The sequence below is a fragment of the Xiphophorus maculatus genome, chromosome 2, assembly GCF_002775205.1.
Source record: "Xiphophorus maculatus strain JP 163 A chromosome 2, X_maculatus-5.0-male, whole genome shotgun sequence".
NCBI classification, from domain to species: domain Eukaryota; kingdom Metazoa; phylum Chordata; class Actinopteri; order Cyprinodontiformes; family Poeciliidae; genus Xiphophorus; species Xiphophorus maculatus.
The window spans coordinates 16,571,580-16,591,762 of NC_036444.1; the positions used below are offsets into that span (position 1 = coordinate 16,571,580).

The window sequence follows — 20,183 nt, forward strand, 5'->3', positions numbered from 1 at the left end:
ACAAATGTTTATCCTGTTTTAGTGGGATTATATAGGGAAAAAATGATTTCACTAAAATTTTGTGTAGACCAGAATCTCAAGCATATTCTAGACCTGTGAATCCCATATCAGAAGTTTACATTTTGCATTAAATGTTGCTGCATCAGTCAAGGTTTGAAGGCAGGTAATGCCTGGCCTTAAACCTTCTCCTCAGTGGGAAATTATTCCACTGTCTGCAAAACAAAATTTTCACACTGTCATGCTCCAGGAGTTTATTTGCTTGGCCAAACTAAATTCTTCTGACGACTTTGTACTTTGGGATGAGGACCAGCTTATATGAGAAGAGGTGTGGGACTGTAACTTTTGCCGTTTGTGTGACATCAGCTGGAAAAATTTGAGAATTAATTTTTTTCACATGTGAGCGCTTCACTCTGATTCCAGACATCAAAGTGCTGCAGACAATAACTATGACATATTGAATGAGGGATTTTTTTTTCATTGAAATCTGCTAATGGTGGAGAAAATCTTTTGTTTAGCCATTTTCTTAACTTTCAGCTGTGACTTTTTCCTTGATGCTGCCATATAGGAAACTATTGTTTAATTACTTTGCAGTAGTGCCCTTCCTTTTCTTTCCTGTAAAAAGTACCTCTGACCTGTTTCTTCATTATTTTTCCTGGACTACTTCCTATCCGTCAGCCTCCAACCAGTCACAGCAGATGGGCACAAAATCATACTGAGCCTGGCTCCCTTGGAAGATTCCTCTTGCTAAAATGGAGTTGTTATTTTCTATTACATTATTATGCTTTGGCTAAGAGATTGCTGAAAACTCAAGAGGTCCTGAGTCGCACAAATGAAGTAGTCAGGGTCCCGCATCAGCTAAAATATGTAGGACCAAATCCAGTTTAGAAGCTGAAGTAATGATGACGTGATTTGCAATCAAAGAATCTAAAACAGTAAAACAAGACTAAGAACATATGCATGAAGAGTAAGAGGGTAAGATTTAAAATTCAAATTTACAGCATTTACTTGACAAACATTGGGATTGTTAAACTGACATTTACAGTGTTGAAAAGAATGGCATTGGCAGACTAAATTCTGCCAATGCAGACTTTGAGACAATGTCTGAGAGACATTGTCAATACAGCGCCACGCTTTCTGTAACGCTGCACTGCCAGCTTCATTTCTCAAAGAGAACAACTGCGCAGGTTATCACCATTTCACTTTGCGATGTGAAATGGTGATAACAGGCATGTTAATGATGTAAATGTTTTGTAAAACCGAGTAATGGTAACATTTTCCAATTAGCATCCAATCAATAATTGGATTTGGCTGTATTGCAACATTTACTAGACAAAACTGAACTATCTGTAATTGGATTGAGTGGGAATTACATTGTTGAGTTATTTGTGAGTGAAAACTTACACCACTTTTTGTCCAATGACCACTGGAGGTAGTCTAAAAGTCTGCAAGGAAAAACAAGGGCCTTTTTCCTCTCACAAGTAAGTACTGGACACAACTAAACCTTTCAACAATTATATTTTTTTAAGAATTCATGGATTAAAAAAAGCTAAACATCTATTTCATAAAATGTTTAGGATAGAGTGGTTGGACAAATTCCAGGATAAAACTCTATGTTGGACATAAAAAATATCACCTACCAACATCTAACATTAAAATCTCAATGCCATATTTTAATCATTCTCATAATTTCATACCAATAGTCATGTTAAAATGAACTCTTTGGATGCAAAAGCACTTTAAGTTACAACTCCCAAAAGTTTTATTTTTTTCCTGGCCCTTTTTCTTGGAGTCACTTTTTTTCCGCTTGCTAAATAAACAAAGCAACATCTAAAACCATCATGCTTTGGCGCTGTATCAGACACCAAGGATAATACAAAATTACAGTCACTTCTGAAAATAATGACATACAAATATTAGTTTAAATAAACAGCTGTTTATTTCTCTGCTCTTTCCTGTCAAGTTTATAGAGTTTTGCAAAATCCGCTTGATCCTTTATGGTCTTATTCAGTCTTTTTTTATGAAAACAAGGTAAATGCTCGGTTTGTTTCAGCTTCTTCTACCATTGATATGTGTGTGCATGTCTTAGAACTCTTAGATTTTAGCATTAGCGAAATTAGTTGGGAAATATTTTGGAAAAACATGCAGCACTGGGACTCATCCAATGCCCCTGTCGATCTGTACGGTATCAATGCCCTTTGACTGTGCCTGTCTGCGGGAGTGGGAGGAGGAGGAGAAGAAAATAGCTCTACTGACCACTACATAAACATTACATCATCCTTAAAGGCTGCCTGCCTTTCTCTGATTCCCTCAGATTCCTAAGTCAGCCTCTCGATAACACCCAGATTCCTTCCTGAATAATAACAGTCGAGAACTCACCTTTAAGGCTGTTTGTTCTGGGTTCAATCCTTAAACACAGACTTGATCTGATAATGTTGAACAAAAGAAAAGTCTTGTAGAATGTTTTGTACAAGAATGTTTGTACAAAACATTCTTGTTTTGTATGCATTAGCCATGTTTCCGTCTTAACTAAGTCTGGGTAACTTTGGACAGACAAAGAGAGCAAAGAAGAGGAAAAGCTGGAAAAGCTTTTTAAAAATGGTATGAGGTAAAAGTTGGGGAAAAAAACTGGCTTGAGGTTTTCAAGATCATTACAAAATTTTCATAGAAATCAAAAGAATCATCAAACGTGCATCGAGACAGGAAATTGGCAAGGACTTCAGCTGTGGGTATTTTTATGATGTTTCAACTATAGTGATTAGAACAAGACTAAAAAGCAGGACCTAGATCACAGGTGTCAAACTCCAGTCCTGGAGGGCCACTGCCCTGCAACCTTTAGATGTGCCTCTTCTGCACCATACCTGAATAGAATAATTAGGTCATTAGCAGGCCTATACACAAGTAGCCACTTCATTTGAGTGTTTTGTACCTGTGGCACATCTAAAAACTGCAGGACAGTGGCCCTTGAGGACTGGAGTTTGACACCCCTGACCTAGACCATTGACCTGGTCATTGAAAATGATCAGTTGGTGAAAGAACTTAGGTGAGCTACACCTGATGGAATATATTATCACACACCTATAATCATTCAATGGGCATCTAATAAAGAAAAATAAATAGTCAAAGAAACAAAATCCATTTGAAATGTAATTTTCTTTTTACCTAGTTTGTGCATACTTTTGAGTATAACTCAGAGAAATGTCATTCACAGATCCAACCTCCAACTTCCAAGATAAAAACAAAACTTCAGACCCAGTTGTTAACATCTTCCCTTGTTATGTATCTTTAGACCAAAAGCTGAATGAACATACAGTACGTAGCTCACCCTGGAGTTCAGTGATGAATGTACGGTAGATTGAGGTGCAAATAGAAGAGTTTTCTAAAAATGAATCCCTATGCCGACAATCTATATGTTTAAATGGTGGAAAGTTGTTGATCATGATGATGGATCTGCTTTGCACTAAAATCATCAACAAAACTGCCTGATAGTGAGAAAAACATCAAGGGAGGAAAAGTTATGCTGAAATGCTTCACAGACACAAGTAAATACACCTGATTACACCTTGCAATTGACTGATAATGACTGATATAACACAAAACTATTGTTGTCCGTTATACGCAATGCATAAAAATATGCACTGCTATAGAACCTTTTCAATGATATATGACCAATAAATATTTATAAAACTATTACATGATCGTCTTGCCATTGAGTAGGCATGGATTGGCAGAGGTAATGCTATTAAACACGTTGATATTAGGAGGTAATTAGTCAGGTGTCAGTTGTGGTTTCAGGCCCTCTATCAGCTGCTTAACAAATAAGCTACTTATACCGTTTAAAACAGGTTTATCTTAATGAAATGTGATGGGTGGAAAAACTTTAGCTTCGCCAGATTTCTTAAGAAATTTCCAAACAGCTAAGTTCTTCTTCTTTGTAAGCAGGGGAAATTAACAACTGACCTTTCCAATTTAGTAGCAGAATTTTTGTTTTGTTTTGCTTGATACGGTTAGAGGTATACTAATAGAAGTAAACAAAAAAAAAGTACATTTAAAACACTTGAAATCCACTGTCTCTAACCGCTGGGGGATTTTAAAATATCAGTAAATCTTAGACAAGTCCATCCAAGTGCATGCTATGCTAATGTATGAGTCACGGCACCAGCAATGGGGAAGCATAAAAAGCTGTAGATTTTTTTAGTAAAATAGCTTTAAAAAGGTGAGGAAATATAAAGTTTTTCATATGAAGGTGGAAAACATTCACCTCACTCTTTAGCGAATCCCTAAGGTTTAAATGGAACATTACTAACGTTTGTTTCTATCGACACACTTTTTAACTTCCTTCAACTGAATTATGCTTCACGTGGCATGCATTTGAAAAAAAAAAATACTGTTTTGAATAAAGGAGAAAGAAAAATTTGTTACGTAAATTAAGTTTCACGCTTTGCTACTCTTACAGAATAGAAACCAAAACCTTAAAGTCTTCAAAAGTGAGCCCTGATGGTATTCTGATGCAGCAGCCTCTGGCTTGAAGAATTTTTCTCTAATTTCTGTTGAAAGCAATCAAAGCTTTATTTTACTCTACAATCTATCGCTGGACCAGCTGAGGTTGATGGGATGCTCTGCCTTTTTTGGACTAGATATGTTTGGGAGTTGTTGATGAAGTTTGACTTTCAATGCAGCCAGATGGTTGTTGATGGTTGTTATTTTAATTGATACAATAAATCGCAGTTTACTTTCACATTTAAAATTTAAACACAGTCAAGTGACTCAGACAGACCAGTAACGTTTGGGGATTATGCATCTTCATTCGAATTATTACAACAGAAAAACATATACTTTTTGATTCATGCAGTTCATTGTTACCAGGTAATTATCTATACAAGTCCTTAGGCTCAGCCTGACAAGAGTAACCTGAAAGATTCAGTTTCCTGTTCATGACCACCTACTATGTTACATTGCTTTATAAAGCATGCAAATATTTTTCAGTAAAATACAGTAATTTCTGCATTTAGCTATGCAGATAGACTGTTTGGGTGTGACTTTTCGTGTATGCATGTTGAGTGAAGATTAACAGCTAGATCCTCTCCGCTAACTTTCCTCTTTAAAATGAGGAAGCTGGTCTTCTAGTTAAAATTCAAAACGTTGCAGCACCAACGTGTCATTCTTCTCCCTGCTTCTCTTTTGCAACACAGTGGCAGGTTTGTTCTCCATCTAAAAGTTCATTTCCCACAGCACTTGGTACCTATTTATTGTGTTTTGTTCTAAGAAAACTTCCTGTACTTCCCGTGCCCACCCAGAGACCTTTGACAACTCACCGAGACAGCATCAAGGATGTTTAAGTTAAGCAATGTGTCATGCTTCACACCTCTGCCTAATTAAGGTCAAACAGCGGAAGATGAGAACCACACGACAACGGCTCAAAGAGCAACTTAGGCCTCACTTTCACAGATTAGCTGTTTATTGTGGACATGAAAGCTTGGCTAACTGTAACGCACCTTCTGTTTGTTGTGTTATTCAGCTTGTGTTTTTTTTATTGATGAGAGACATGGATTTTACTTTTGCCAAAGCTACAATATAGATCAGCTTGAATCAGTCAATTCAATGCAGCAACCTTTTACAAGCAAGTTATTTACTTCCACAGACAGCTGACATATTAGGCCTAAAATATTAAAGTAATAGTGTTGTAAGTGGGGTTATTTTAGCGTTCATATTAGCAGTGAGTATCTTACAATTAGTAGACAGCAGAACTCTTCTAAATCATCTCAGCTTTGAGCATAAAAAATCGAATCATTGGCAAGTCAACCTGGAGTGTATTCTAAAGCGGATCACATAACATGATGTTTACACCATCATCATTTCACATTACACACTTCTTTAAATCAAGGCCGATGGTTATTTTCACTGACGTGTTGAAGAACAATGATCCATTACATACAAGGTGTTGTAACACAAAGTGCTTTGCATGATGTGACACAATACAGCTGATGGAAAGCGAGTGCCTTGTAAAATTCAATAATACACACTATTTTCATTACATTATTTTTTTCCCCTTGTCAAGTTGCACCTCTGTGTTCTCCCAGCAGTTGTTGCAAATGTAATATTTTTACAAACACAAAATAGACCAACTCAGTCTTTGTTGTAAATAGCTCTAAACCTCAATGTAAATAACAGCTTCCACGTCAGAACTGCTGTTATTTTTAAGCTGAGGGAACTCGGGGTGCTAAATATATGGCACTGACTGCTGATAACAACTCCCCAGAAGTACAGAAAACAAATCTAAATGATCCCTTTAAGATCGTTGCTGCTTATTTAAAATGTATTTTGGTAAACGGCTACTTAAGTGTTTTATAAACTGATCATAGCATCTTTATTAGATTTAAACTTGACAGTCTTCGTTACATCATTACATATTATCAGTCATTATTAATGGGTTAACGTAAAATTAGGGCTTCTAATTTATCCATTATTTAGGTTTTTTTGGCAACTTTTCACCTTCATGGAGTAATTTACAAATTAGTTTTGTCAGGATCTGTGTTTTCTGTGTTCATTTAGAGTTTTTTGTGTCCTTGCGTCTCTTCGTTGTCCTGTCCTCCCCTTGATTGTTCCCAGGTGTGTCTCGTCTCTGTGATTACCCTCCCGTGTATTTAACTCCACCTGTGTTCTTTGTTCCTCGTCGGGTCCTCGTCGAATGTGTGCTCTGTCTTCCGAGTTTCTGTTTTGTTAGCGGTTGCTACCGGCGTCGAGCCCTGGCTTCAGCTCGGCCGTGCGGCCCATTCCTAGAGTGTGTTTTCCCATCATTAAAGACATCATATTCATCTTACCTGGGTCTACAGCGTCTGCCTCACCAACCCTCACCACACCTCATGACAAGTTTCAACTATGATCAAATAAACAGCTCAAATTATCCTCATATTATCCTCAATGATTGTGAAAAACTTTTAACTTTAATGTCATTCTACTTTTTCTTGCCGTATGGAACATCAGAAGATTATGAGTAAATATATTATTTAAATAATTTTTAAAAAAGCAAGTTTCATTAGTTTTAACTTTTAGAGCACAAAGTGTCCGGCTGGTTCCATTTTTGAATCGCTTACAACTTAAGCACTTGGTGTGTTCACACCTTTACACTCCTTGTTTGGCAATATACAGCATTAAAACACACATCTTTTCCCTTTCAGTAAAACTGGCCGATCGAAATTACAGCCAAACACATACAGACACATGATTCATGAAAATGAGCTGGGTCTAAAAATATCCCGACTGCCTAAAAAAAAAAGTTCTCAGGAAGACAGCTTTCGCTATGAGAGAGTTTGTCTCCAGGTATCGGCCTCCCACACCGCTGTCCTGCTGCTGCTATCCCGTGTCACATCAGCCTATGAAAATGAGTGACGTGGTATTTACTGACTGACTCTCACTGCGCTGCAGAGCCGAACAGCTGCTGGCAGCAGATACCCATCGCTGTACTCTGTGCCTGCCGTCAGAGCTTCCTCATGATGCTGGTGGAAATCGCGGTTGAATGCGCACACACCCACACCCATGGGCTCAGGCCGCTGAAGCGTGATCAGGGTGAGCGGTGTGAAAGAGAAAAGAGGAGTATAAATATGTGACTGGAGAGAAAAGCCACAATGAAGAATTTGTGCTATTACTGACTGGCTTCTTTCTGCTTTTCTCACCATGTAATTACAGTCTTAATATGGTAAAAAGGAAGTTTGATGTTCAGTGCAAGTATTAAGAAACTATTCTCAGTTTAAAATTAGACTTTAGGCCCAAATTGGATCTTATCTGCTTCACCTTCTTCACAGCTTCAACAATCTATGTTTTCTTGCCTACTTAAAACAGGGACTCTAATTTTGCTCTTACAGAAAGTTTTGACCTATTTAGTTTCAACAGCTACAGTAAATGTTACGTCTTTCCAGTCAAAACTGAAGCTTTAGTGCAGAACACATTCTAAAAGGGTCAACTGCTCAGACATTTCCTAATGCAGCTAAGATCCAAAATCTAAGAAAAAAGGCTGCAACATGGGGCAAAGGCACAGGTCGGTGATTGTAAAAAAAAACAACAACATAAAAAACAGCAGATAAATAAATCTAGCTAATGTGCTTCTGACTGTATCTGTCATATGATGTACACTAATCAGGCACAACATTATTACCAACAATAGGTGACGTGAATAACACTCATGCTACTTATTGAAATGGCTTGAATGTAAAGCTGCATCTCAATAAATTTGATTTTTTTTTTAAATAGTTCAATTTATATCTGCTATTTGTGTGAGAAAAAAAATTTAATTATATCTTCAGAAAAAAGTAATAATTTGTGTTTGGTAGATTATTTCTCTGTTGTAACAATGCTTCTAAACAATAAATCTTAGAGCGCTGGGATGAAGCTTCAATATGTTCTGTTTCTAAAGACGGCAATCATTTTATTTGATAAACAATGGCAAACAAATCAATAGTAGAAGAAACTGTTTGGCATTGGCAGGGCATCTGACAGCTTTTCATAGATGCGACCTGAAGATTTTTACTCTGTTGTCCTATACTCACAAATAAACTTTCCTCGAGTGTCGTCACTTAGAAGATCATTTACAATTTTGACTTTGCTTTATAAGATTTGTTGCCAAAAGGCATTGTTTCTCACAAGAAAAAATGCACCAAACACAAATTTCTTTACTTTTTATGCTGAATTTATCCTTACTAAAAATCTGGCGTATTTCAAGCTATTATTCCTGTTAATCCAGATGACGGCTTGTAGCTAATGAAAGCCTAAAGTTTTGTTTCTCTGTAAAATTTAAATATTACATACGACCAAAACAATAAGGATTTTAACATACATATGATATTATGGCTTATACATCACATCCTCAGATGCGAAGTTGATAGTCAAAAGTAAACAGCAGGTATAACTGTGTTACGGCGTAAGGATTGATGGACCATAATAACCAAACCTGCTTATTATTTTTGGTGATTCCCAGAAAAATTTATGTTTGTATTTCAGTAACCTTAGACTTGTCTCAAGTAGTTCAATTTTGGGAATGAAATGATAACTATTTTAAAGGAACTTTATGTACCGAACAAAGAACATGTGAGAAGGTATGGGCATCTAGAGATTTACACTATAAAAAAGAAAGCAGAAAATTTAATTCACCCCCTTTTATATGCTGCATTTCCATATGGGTCGTTTTAATTTCAAAGCATTTAAAGCAGTTAATCTGGTGTGAAAGTATAACCAGATTATGGTAAATCATTCAAAATGAGAGAAAAATAATTTCTTATATCGCCCTCACAGCGTTTTCTCATTAACTTATTCAGAGGCCACTGATAAAATGATAACCATATCCTGGACAATGAAGTCTTTCAGGCTGCCAGAGAAGCCTGTGTCTCATTTACATGAATGGGGAACTGTGACTCTTTGTAATTCATTTTGCACTGAACATGTACGGCTTCCAGTTACATTCCTGGTCAAAAAGCAGCATCTTTTACGGATGGTAATCTGAAACTGAGCTGCCCTGAAGGAGATGAGAGGGCGGCCAAGAGTGGGTGGGACGTCCCACAAAGGAGGGCTTGATTTTTGACTCATCCACTTGAACGCAACAATGCCAGGCTAGCAGACGTGTGCCTTGCGATTTAAATAATAGTAATACGAGTGCACTGAGAAAGAGAAGTGGATTCGATGTCACAGATTAAAATGTGCGTCATTCCACATCATTCCTGTTTTAAACAACTGCACGAAATTAATTCAGTTGCATTAAATTTGTTCCTCACACAGCATCAATTCTTTTAGTAGTAGAAAAATCTCACATTCCTTTGGTCCAAGACGCTTACAGAAATGTCACTACTCTCTAGTTTCTACAAGCTGCGATGGAATGAGGGAGAAAGCAACAGAATTAGTCGGAACAGGGAAAAGTTCCATGCAATGATAAACTTATGCAAAGTGTTGTACTTTCCCTGCTCATTAACAGGTTGGGGTTTAAGCTATGATAATGCACACTGATGGAAATATACACTAGCGGAACAAGTCAGAGTTGGGGGGGTGGGGGGGAGAGATGACCGGGCCCTTTATACCCAAATAATAGGCTAAAGCTCATGATAATTTAACTTTACAACATAGACATGCCCGCAACAGCGGAGCTTACAAGTTTCACCACCACAGAGAGAGACTATGTCGTTCTGAGATCCATCTGACATGAAGTACAACAAACCAAGAGAACAGAAACATCAGGCTACTGGTCACTAATGAGGAAACAACACAAATTCAAATCAGTTCAGAACCACGGATGGGTTCGGATCATTTTGACACTTCATAAGCCTGGCTGACTCGTTGAACCAGCAGCAGCAGCAGCAGCGCGTTGAAGCGGGTACGCAGAGGCACGCGCCGCATGCGCAGCGTGTCGCAGCTCCTCCTCGTGCGCCTCTAGATGTTTGTAACTCGGCGCGGATCGCGCGCGCCGCCGTTCACACCAACTGGACGATCTGGAGGATGCTTTTCCAGGCGGCTCCAATGTAAACCTGAACTATAAACGCCATACTGCTGTCTTGGCTCAAAACCGAAGTGTCGAAAGCGACTATACTCAACCTAAAGTCCCTGACAACACCGCTGTACCACCGACAGACAGAAAAGAGGATGTAAGCTCGGCGGCTGGGCTGATACAATTTACAACCAGTCTACAGTTAACTCACACTTTGTGAATAATGTCAGAGTTGCTACCTGTAACTAGTCCGGCTCCTTCGCTGGGCTGGCAGTTTTGGCGGGTCTGAATCGCTGACAACAAAAAAGTCCGGTTCATCTCCAAGACGAGGAACAAATGATGCGTCCAGTTTTGAGCTTTTCCTTCCTCTTTTTTCCATCCTTTTCACTTTGCCGCTCCATGGAGCTCCACTCATGTTCACTTAGTCCGTAAAAATGTTCCCCCCACCACCGTTTTACAGCTCCACTGATTCACTTAAAATAGGTTTTGAGCACGAATTGACTACAAACTACATCTCCCATAATGCCTTCCGATTGTTACCAGCCAACATTACGGTTTCTCGCCACTAGAGTGCAGCAGAGTCACCTCAAGCTGATTATTAATTTTCCCAGCGAGTAAAACTGAAACATTCACAAGCTAACAAGCTAAAGAGCGAAGTTCCGTGATGTTTCAATCGAGGACTTTTACCGTCTACTGCCCCCTGATTTGATGCCACAGCTTCGACTCCATGCAGCTCGTGTTTTTTGTCCATGTTTGGAAGCATCTATCTGTGCGAACAGATGTTTTCAAAAATGAATTTAAACAAGACCAAGACCAGATCGCGCATTACTGACGAAAACCTACACGCCATTTTGGGGATTGCCACTGAATAGAACTAAAACCAGACATGGACGAACTGACCAGGGGAAAACATTGGTAAGCACGAACAAACTAAATTTAAATAGAATGAATGTAAAACCAAAACTCAGTATACTGGAATATGTATATAGTTTACTGATTTTGCTTGTGTTTTGTTTTGTGTTTATTTACACAACACGATGAGGATGTGTGTGAGTTGGTGACAAGGTGAAGAGGATCAGCTTTGTGTTCATGGACAGGCAACATCACCTAATTGTTTTGTTCTTATGTGAAATGCATGTTCGTTGTGTAATAAATAACGAAAAAGTTTTGTGAATGAAGTTGAGAGTTAATATCAAAACTTGTTTTTATTCTTTGCCTGCTTATCCTTAACACAGACAAAGAATAATTTTCCGAGCGAATAAAACTGAAACATCGACAAGCTAACAAGCTAAAGAGCGAAGTTTAGCTGAGCAGTTTAAAAATACTGTAATTTTTAAACTGAGCAGTAATTTTACATCCATGCAAACTCAAATGTAATATTTAAAACTTGAATACATAAAATCAGTTATTTAACAATATGAGATGTTGTTTAATTTATTTTTAACATTGTATTTTCATACATTTATGCTAGGGTTGCCCAAATCTAGTTTTCCAGACCTATCACTCTGCAACTTTAGATGCGTTCCTTCTCTAACACACCTGGATCATTGACTCATTCATAGGCCTCTACAGAACTTAGTTGCTGCTAATGAGGGAAGTCAACTTTTTGTCTGGGGTATGTTTTAGCAGGGACGCATCTAAAAGTTGCAGTCTGGAGGACTGCACTTGGGCATTCCTGATTTATACCGTCAATGTGGCCCATTGAGGGTGGCCAATATGCTGAAGTGGATCTTGGTGAAATTGAGTTTGACACCCCTGCTCTAGCTAGTTTGCCATCTGTTGCCAAGTGACTGATGATGACGTTGGTGGACGGCTGGTGACAAACTTTACCCAGAATACACTAGGGGACAATATGGACGATCCACTCGTAAATTTGTGTGTCATAAAGTTAAATGCAAGAGTGAATATAAAGCCAGTCATGTAGCACAACATTTTATTCAATATTTTACACCCACTATGTCACTAAAATTAGTCGGTCTTGTAAAGTTTTTAGCAACCATGAGTCAACAATGACTGAGGCTGCCTACTATATAATCTACTGAGGCACCACTCTGTACAATCTCACTTACAACCTACTCAACAGGAGACTGCACCGCTTTCTCCAGCTCTCATTAGACGTGAGGAAGGATAAAGGCGAATCCCTGAACCATATTCTGCCTCCCATCCGGGCCCCCTCTAGGCCTGGCCTGGGGGCCTGCTGCCCCTGGAAATATATTGAAAAACAAAAAGTATCAGCACATCCACCAATATTGACCCCAAATACTAAACATCTGAGTTTTGGAGTGGCCTAGTTAAAGCATAGATTTGGATCAAATGAAGATAGTAGACAGTTCAGGTTTGAAACTCTCCAAGTGTCTGAATTAAAACAATTCTGCTATGAAGACTATGCTGAATTTTCTGAGTGTTAGGGGGCAATTACTTATTTACATAAAGGTACAGATTGTATTGGATAGCTTTCATCCCTTACTAAATGCAATTATCAAGTGAAAATTGCTTTTTGCATTTACTTATTTAATTGTTAGTTGATATTGAAATTTGTCTGATGATCTTTAACATGGAAGTGTGACAAACAAGTAAAACCATAAGAAATGTGTAAAGAGGTAATTCAACCTGAAGAAAATAATGAAAAAAAAAACCCAACTAGATTATACATACCTCCAGATTTCATGCAATGTTTTAATAGCAAAGAAGAAAATTATTTAGATAATTTTGATTCAGGTTCAGGTCGGTTGGCTTCTTGGTCAATTTTTACTCACGGTTACCAACAAACTAATACTATTTCATCCAGACCTCAGAATTTAGAACAATCCATCTTCGGGCATGGATCCTGTTATTTTCTTTTTATTTGAACCAGTTTGCACTTATATCAGCAATTATGACCAGGGATCAGACAAAAAACTACCTAAAAGTGGCTGGCAGAAAAAATAGAAGCCCTTTATTGTCACTGTACCCTTGTACAATGAGATTATATGTTTTGTAGTCGTATCATCACATTTTCGCACTTTAGACTACGAGCACGTTATAAAAAGTCATATGCAAAAACGGGTAAAAACTGAATTAAATCCAACTTGGCAAAATGTTGACTTAATCTGTATTAATTGAACAGACTGAAGCAAACATCACTTAAGGCAAGTAGTCATTTCATAGACAAGATTTTTGTATGTTGGAGTAAGCGGACATTTATTGTTTTTTGAAAGTGGAAAATGCTAGAACTGTCTGTATGGAAAATGTAGGTACATAAAACAAATTCCAAAGAAGGAAGCTAAATATTTCCTCTTTTCTAGTTCTACTCTTTTAAGTGCTTAGAGTTTTTGCATCCAAATTAGCATCTTATGCAACATACAACTAAATTCAATTTCTGACACTCTATCTGCAAACAATAGTTGCTGATGTAATTTGAATGAATTTCATCTGATCCAGCTTTTTTTCCCCTCACAGTTGTTAAAATATTTGCTCATTTTGTCGTCATCATGCGTTCCTGTAATCTGAGATGAAAACAGTGATGATTGGAGTTACAAACATGCAGCACCCTGAGCAAAGTTGTTCTGAAAAAAACTATATATATATATATATATATATATATATATATATATATATATATATATATATGTATATATAGACATGCAAATGTGTTTGAAAAATAAGTGGTGCGAAGATGTCAACCGATGTCTAAATATGATAGAAAGGTTGGCAGAGTTCATTAAATGAATTTATGAATCTCCATTTTGGAGGATAAACTTTAAGAGATAGAGATTCTATGTGACTAAACACAATAAGGTGAACTGAAACGTAAAAAAGAATAGACAGAGATTATTTGTTTTGATATTTTTCCTACAAAAATGGCTGGTGTGACCACAAAAAGCAAGAAGCATGACCTTCTTGCCCTTATTTCTTAAAGAAGACACTTCAAAGACTTGAAGTTTCATGAGCTGATTTCGACTGTCCGAACATTAAAAATGAACATTAAAAATCTTATCTCTGATTTTATCAAAGGAACAGAGACATTTAAACCTTTCAGCGCTTTTTTAAACACGTAAATCCTGATCCCCGCATCTCGCTCAACCAATAAAGCCTGATCCACAGTTGTGCACAAACCAATGAAGTGAACAGTTTGGCTGAACATGAAAGTAGACCATTATGCAAGTCTGAAAGCCTGTTCATCTTTTAACAGCACTAACAACCAGCTGTGTCGCTGTCAGACTTACATTTGCATGCGTGAGCCTATCATCTCTGCACAGAGTGTTTGGTCTTCATAGAAGCTAATTTATTCAATGGCACAATGAACTTTCACTTCCCCTTCAAAAATAAAACAGGTATCGTATCGTGTGATCAGATTTTTGCATGTCACAGTGACAGAAATAGTCAGTGATCTAACAAAAAGGGGGAAAAAAGAGCTACCTGAGAGTTGGACAACGTCATAATCTAAAGCTGAGATCCAGAGAGGTCAAAAGGTGAGTGCTCCAGGAAGGTCCTTCATAAATTCTGGAATGGTAGGGGAATTTCAAGAGATGGGAAGACATGGAAAGCTGGCCATTTAGACAAACAAGGCACTTGTATCTGTGCAAATTAATGATTTCCAGAATTTACCAGGAAACAATGAGTAACTAGCTTGGAACCTGCACTACAGAGGGACTTTAATTATAACGTGGACAAACCTAATCTGACTCTGGTATGAGATAAACATCATGCTTTTTATGTCAACCCCTCAAGTAACCCATCTCTGTCCTAAAGCTTGCATGAATTGAACACAGAAGTCAAATTTTACAGTTAATTATTAATGGTCAGCTTCCATTTATATTCCACCTAGCTCTTATCACGTTATGTATCTGGTGGCTTGTGACAAAAACAACCTTTGTTAATAAAAATGTTTGTTCCGTTTATTTGTTTCTGGCTAACCGTGTTTGAGACAAGTCAGTTCCACATTCGCTCATGTTACCTATGTTGACATTATGAGATGTTCCTTGCTGTTGAACAAACAGGTGTTCGATGATGCGGTGGGGGGGGGGGGAAGAGAGAACGGAGCGGCTTTACAGAGTCATGTCACTGTGAATTGGTCCGTTTGTGCAGAACTGAAAATATACATTTCCACAGGGAACCGAAGTTTTTGTTACTGCAAATCTTGCATAGCATGAATTTTCTTTGAGATTTTCACAACGTGATAACCTTGAGAAAAAATGCTAGTTCCCAGCTCCTAATTAGTTCCCAATTCTAATTGAATTTATTCAATTAGAATTAGAAAAGAAAATATTATTCCTACCCCTGTGACGTTGTTATTGTAATTTAGATTTATGATCCACAGCTCAAAACACCTCGTTAGAAATATTAGCTGGTTTAGAAAGTTATGTTCTTAGCTTCTACAACGTAACTGTTTGTGTTTTTGAGATCAGAAATATCTCCAAAAAGCACAATAGGTCTGTTTTTGTAAGCAATAAAAAAGCAGTTTAGCAGTTATTTTTTCATTCAGCTGAACAGCAGTGCACAGCAACAGGTAGGGGAGGGACTGCACTGAGGAACTCTGTTCTAGATAGCTGGAGAAAACGTCTCTGTCAACTCATTTGACTTTACAGGAATTTGAAGACACTTGATGTATTTTTTTTCCCTTTTTTTAAGTGTTGGTGTTTGGTTTAAACCCCCATGTTTAAAAGAAAAACCCCATATGTTGTTCTGCTACAAAATTCAGAAAACCTTGCCCAGCTTTCACATTTAGTATTGCTGAAGTTCTGCTTCTAGATGCTCTTTCTCTGATTGCACAAACTAAACTAGACCAGCACAAACTAAACTATATATAAACTGGACATAAAAGGAGCAAATCCTCCAGTATGAACAGATTCCTGAGTAATTCTTTAGCCAAAAACTCAAAGCATTGGTTCGACCATTCTACTGGCTCTGGACCAGACTTGGTTGAAAAAGGGTGTCTGAGCAGGACCTCATTCCATTCCCGGCCCCTTTGTGTTGGCCACACGTCTCCTCACATGCCATTCTCAACCTCGGTCGGTCACCCCTCCATCCATCCCTCAACCGGCAAACCAGTGGGACGAGGACAGGTGGATCTCAGGGAGGCTGCTTGGATGCCACTGACTCTTTGTTATGATAGTTCCCTAGTTGGGAGGACAGCATTTTTAAAATTGTTTCACCCTAGAAACTTCTAAAAATTAAAAAATTGTGTCATTTGTCTAGGTTTTGTGCTTAGAGGGAAGTTTTGTAAAAAAAAAACAAAACTGGATGAGTCTTATTGACTGTAAACTGAAATAAATCAGCACAGTTTTATAATTTTCCACCTGCATCAAGTTGAGTCCAAAAAAACAAATCAAGTTTAGTATCTTATCTTCATAGGTAAAAAAATAATAATGATAATAATAAATTTATTATCATTATATACTCAAAGTATACTCAACTGCAGAGTGTACTTGCATCTACGTGCGTTTAAAAGCAGCTCAATGTGACATATTTTTCTCAATTAATTCTTATTAGTGTTAACTTCAGACACCTCCAGCTGAAGTAGGTTATATAACTTACCAATGTCCACTAAATACTATCTGTATATGCTGACATCTTACAGCCTGTTTTCAGGGTGAACTTGCAGGACAGTCGGTTCTAGATATGTTGTGGATTTTACTTTCGATCGTTTCTCCATTTTTAAATTATCTTTCACAAAGGGAAATAGTTTATTCTAAATTATTTTCAGACCTCTTTAAACTACTGCAAAACTACTGTTTTCTTTCTGGAGGCATCAGACAGATCATTGATCTCATCACGGCGTTCACGCTAACTTCAACATTTAGGAACACATCAAATCAAATGGCTGAAGTTTAAACATGACAAACTCTCCTTAAAACTGCAAAGTAATGATGTTCTCATCATGCGCCTGTGTATTGTTTCTAGTGGAAATACACAGGGAGGTGTCCTAATATATTCCTGAGCAGAAATTGCATTTTTTTTTTTATATTAAACGTTTAAAAGACATATATTTCAGTTCTGCTGCTATCTTGAATTTGCCAGAATTAACAGATTTTAAAAAAAGGTATTCACACAGGTTGTCCTCCTTTTTTTCCACAACTGTATATATAACTTGATTAGTATATTTTCTGTTTGAGTCTCAATAGTTTATAGTTTATCACAGTTAAATCTTTCCATCTTAATCAGTTAAAACTTTACATCTCTTAACCTCACCACAGATATTTTTTTTTTACACTTTTTGTATATATTCTTCATAGTAATCCTGTCAACCCAGGTCTAACTAGTATTTTAGTTACATGTATTAATCTGAGTCCAGCTGTAAAGTTACCCGCTTCAGTCTTTTACAGTCTAAAATAATCAAACGCTTTTCAAGTGCATGTAGATATATCAACACATGTCCAACATTCTTTATAACACCAAACAAATAGTCGACTATAATAAGTTCATTGAGTTCAAACAGATTTTTGGTTCAGGCAAAACTGAACCAACTAGTTATGAATCAAAGAACATTTTTAAACTGAAAGCACGTCAAATTACAATAGATTAGTATTTTCTCTGACTTCTGGTAAATAGTTCAAGACGGTTCACTGCAGTTTTATATGCTGCCTTGATTTGTTTGATGCCAGTTTACATCCTTATAATATTTCGACAACAGAAACATTTTTGACACTTCTGAGCATATGTGGGACTAAAATGTAAGAAATAATAATGCCACAGTTTATTTCCCTTGTCAGCACCCATGAACAGCTTACCAACATCAATTTTCTCCAGATTTATTAATTATTTCCGTCGATCCGAAAGTAGCAAGAGCCCTACAGCTATACCTACTTTAAGCTATTGTGAGCTAAGCAAAACCTTCTTAATCAATATTTGTGCATTTTTGTACCTGTAAGTCTGTTAAATTATGAAAAAACAGCACATTTTCTCCATAATTTAAAATTTAAAAAAAATCTAGTGTCCTAAATTTGTTTTGTTCTATATCTACAATTTATGTACCTTACCTACTACTGTGAAGGAAGCAATTTTTTTTGCAATGTATGTAACTATAAATATGTTAATTCATATATGTTCCCTTTATTAAATAAAATCCTGTCAAAAATATATTTCTCATGACTTCAAATATATATTCTGCTGCTGATGACACATTTCTAATCCAAGCAAGCTTTATTAGTGACCTACAAGTAATCTCTCCTGTGGTTCACACCCACCAATACTTGGGAACAAAGCAATATTCAGAACAAAGACTCTTTCCTGTCTTGATGTAAATGGTTCCAACCATAATTAAGTGTTTTTTTTTCTCACATATCATCTGCTTTTCCTGGAAAAGCTAGAACTGAAAAAAGTTGTAACCCTGAACTTTTTTGTTTTTTGGCATTTGAAATGTATGCACAGTTTATGGCTGTAAAGATGTGGTTACTATTTCTGTCCAATAAATAGTCCTTTATATTGTATTTTCTCCAATTCAACACATCCCTGACAAAACTAACCAACATAGGAACAAAAGTTCATATTTGTTCTCACATTATCTTCAGTTGAAGCCACTTCCTAAATAAAGGTCCTAGTTTTACTGTCTGTGTGAAGCTCTACCTGCGCAACAGGTGCAGCCTTCGCACCTGTCAGATTAAACCTGACTTGACTCTTAAAAAAAAAAAAAAAAAAAAAAAAAAAAAAAAAAAAAAAACCCAATCTGTTACCTCTATATTTTTTGGTGGAGGGATTTCCAAAAACTTGCCATCTTGTTCAAGTCTGAGTAAAATGTTGAAATAAAAGAAGTTTTCCTACCGGGAGGAGAGCGCTGAATACCAGAAGCGTCCACAGAGTGAAGCTGAAGCGCCGGAGCGACTTCATGATGCCGCACTCTTGATGGACTCGAAAACAAAAACAAAACAAAACAAACAAAAAAAAAGATTCTTGGTGTCTTTGCTTCCTTCTACTCGCTGAAGGTCTTCATGTTCGGACTTCCTGGCTTGAAAACGCTAGCTCCCTCCTGGTCCCTACGCTTCTCTTTCGGCCGGACGCCAGCGACATCGGTAAAGTTAAAAGTGAGAGGAGAGAAAGTTTTTCCTCCTCGCTGGTTAACGGAGGGGCGGAGCGTCATGACTGTGCCACTCCTCTCATCAGCAGCAGCAGCAGTTTTTTTTTATTTTTATCAGCGTTATTCAGGCGTCTTGGGAGGAAATGCTCTGTTCTGTAAGCCTTCGAGGAAAGGCCTCTTCGTGTCCCCGCATTTTAATCGAGAAAGCACAACGAGTCGCCCCGCATGCTCGCTATAACCTCAAGTGAAGGAATGCGGCCTGGAGACCTTTCGGCCTGCAGAGCGGATGCATTCAGGCTGTTTCTGCTGCAGGCGGCTCCGCTCCTGACAGGTGATGCTGCACTTCCTTTGGGTTCACACGGGCACACGACCACGAGTGCGTGGAAAGAATTGGTGGGTTTTTCAGACTTGAGTCAGTGGGGGGGGGGCAAATGCGTGTCATGGGGCTCCTCATGTGATTCCCAGTGAGGCGTCGGCCTTATTCAAGGAAAACAAAACAAAAAAAAACACCATTTAATCTGAGTTGAGGGTGCATTTGCTTGTAATTCAGTGTCTGAAAAACGGCCATTTACATTTAATGTTTTCTTCACTAATTAATTTATGGAGACGGTACCACAACACACCTCTGCAACACACTTTTCAGACGTTTCCACAACTCCTCCTTGTATTTGCAAACACATTCGTCCCTCCTGAACAGGCTTCAGTGTATTTTATGTGATGGATCATCAG

The 20,183-nt window shown here is 37.6% G+C and overlaps 1 protein-coding gene across 10 annotated transcripts in view; it reads right to left on the reverse strand.

Annotated features, from left to right (window-relative positions):
- Positions 1 to 19,799, reverse strand: part of LOC102216405 (receptor-type tyrosine-protein phosphatase eta) — a 50,272-nt gene extending 30,473 nt beyond the window's left edge. For 3 of the 10 annotated variants that reach the window (XR_002754331.1, XM_023351263.1, XM_023351255.1), the window contains exon 1: positions 19,202 to 19,788. Coding sequence is in view for 9 of the 10 variants with exons in the window: in XM_023351263.1 (XP_023207031.1) it covers positions 19,202 to 19,267 (66 nt within the window). In the remaining variant the exon portion in view is untranslated. Of the gene's footprint in view, positions 1 to 19,201 lie in introns of all 10 variants that reach the window. The other 7 variants (XM_023351241.1, XM_023351239.1, XM_023351235.1 and 4 more) reach the window with 6 other exon arrangements.
- Between the last annotated feature and the right edge of the window lie 384 nt (positions 19,800 to 20,183).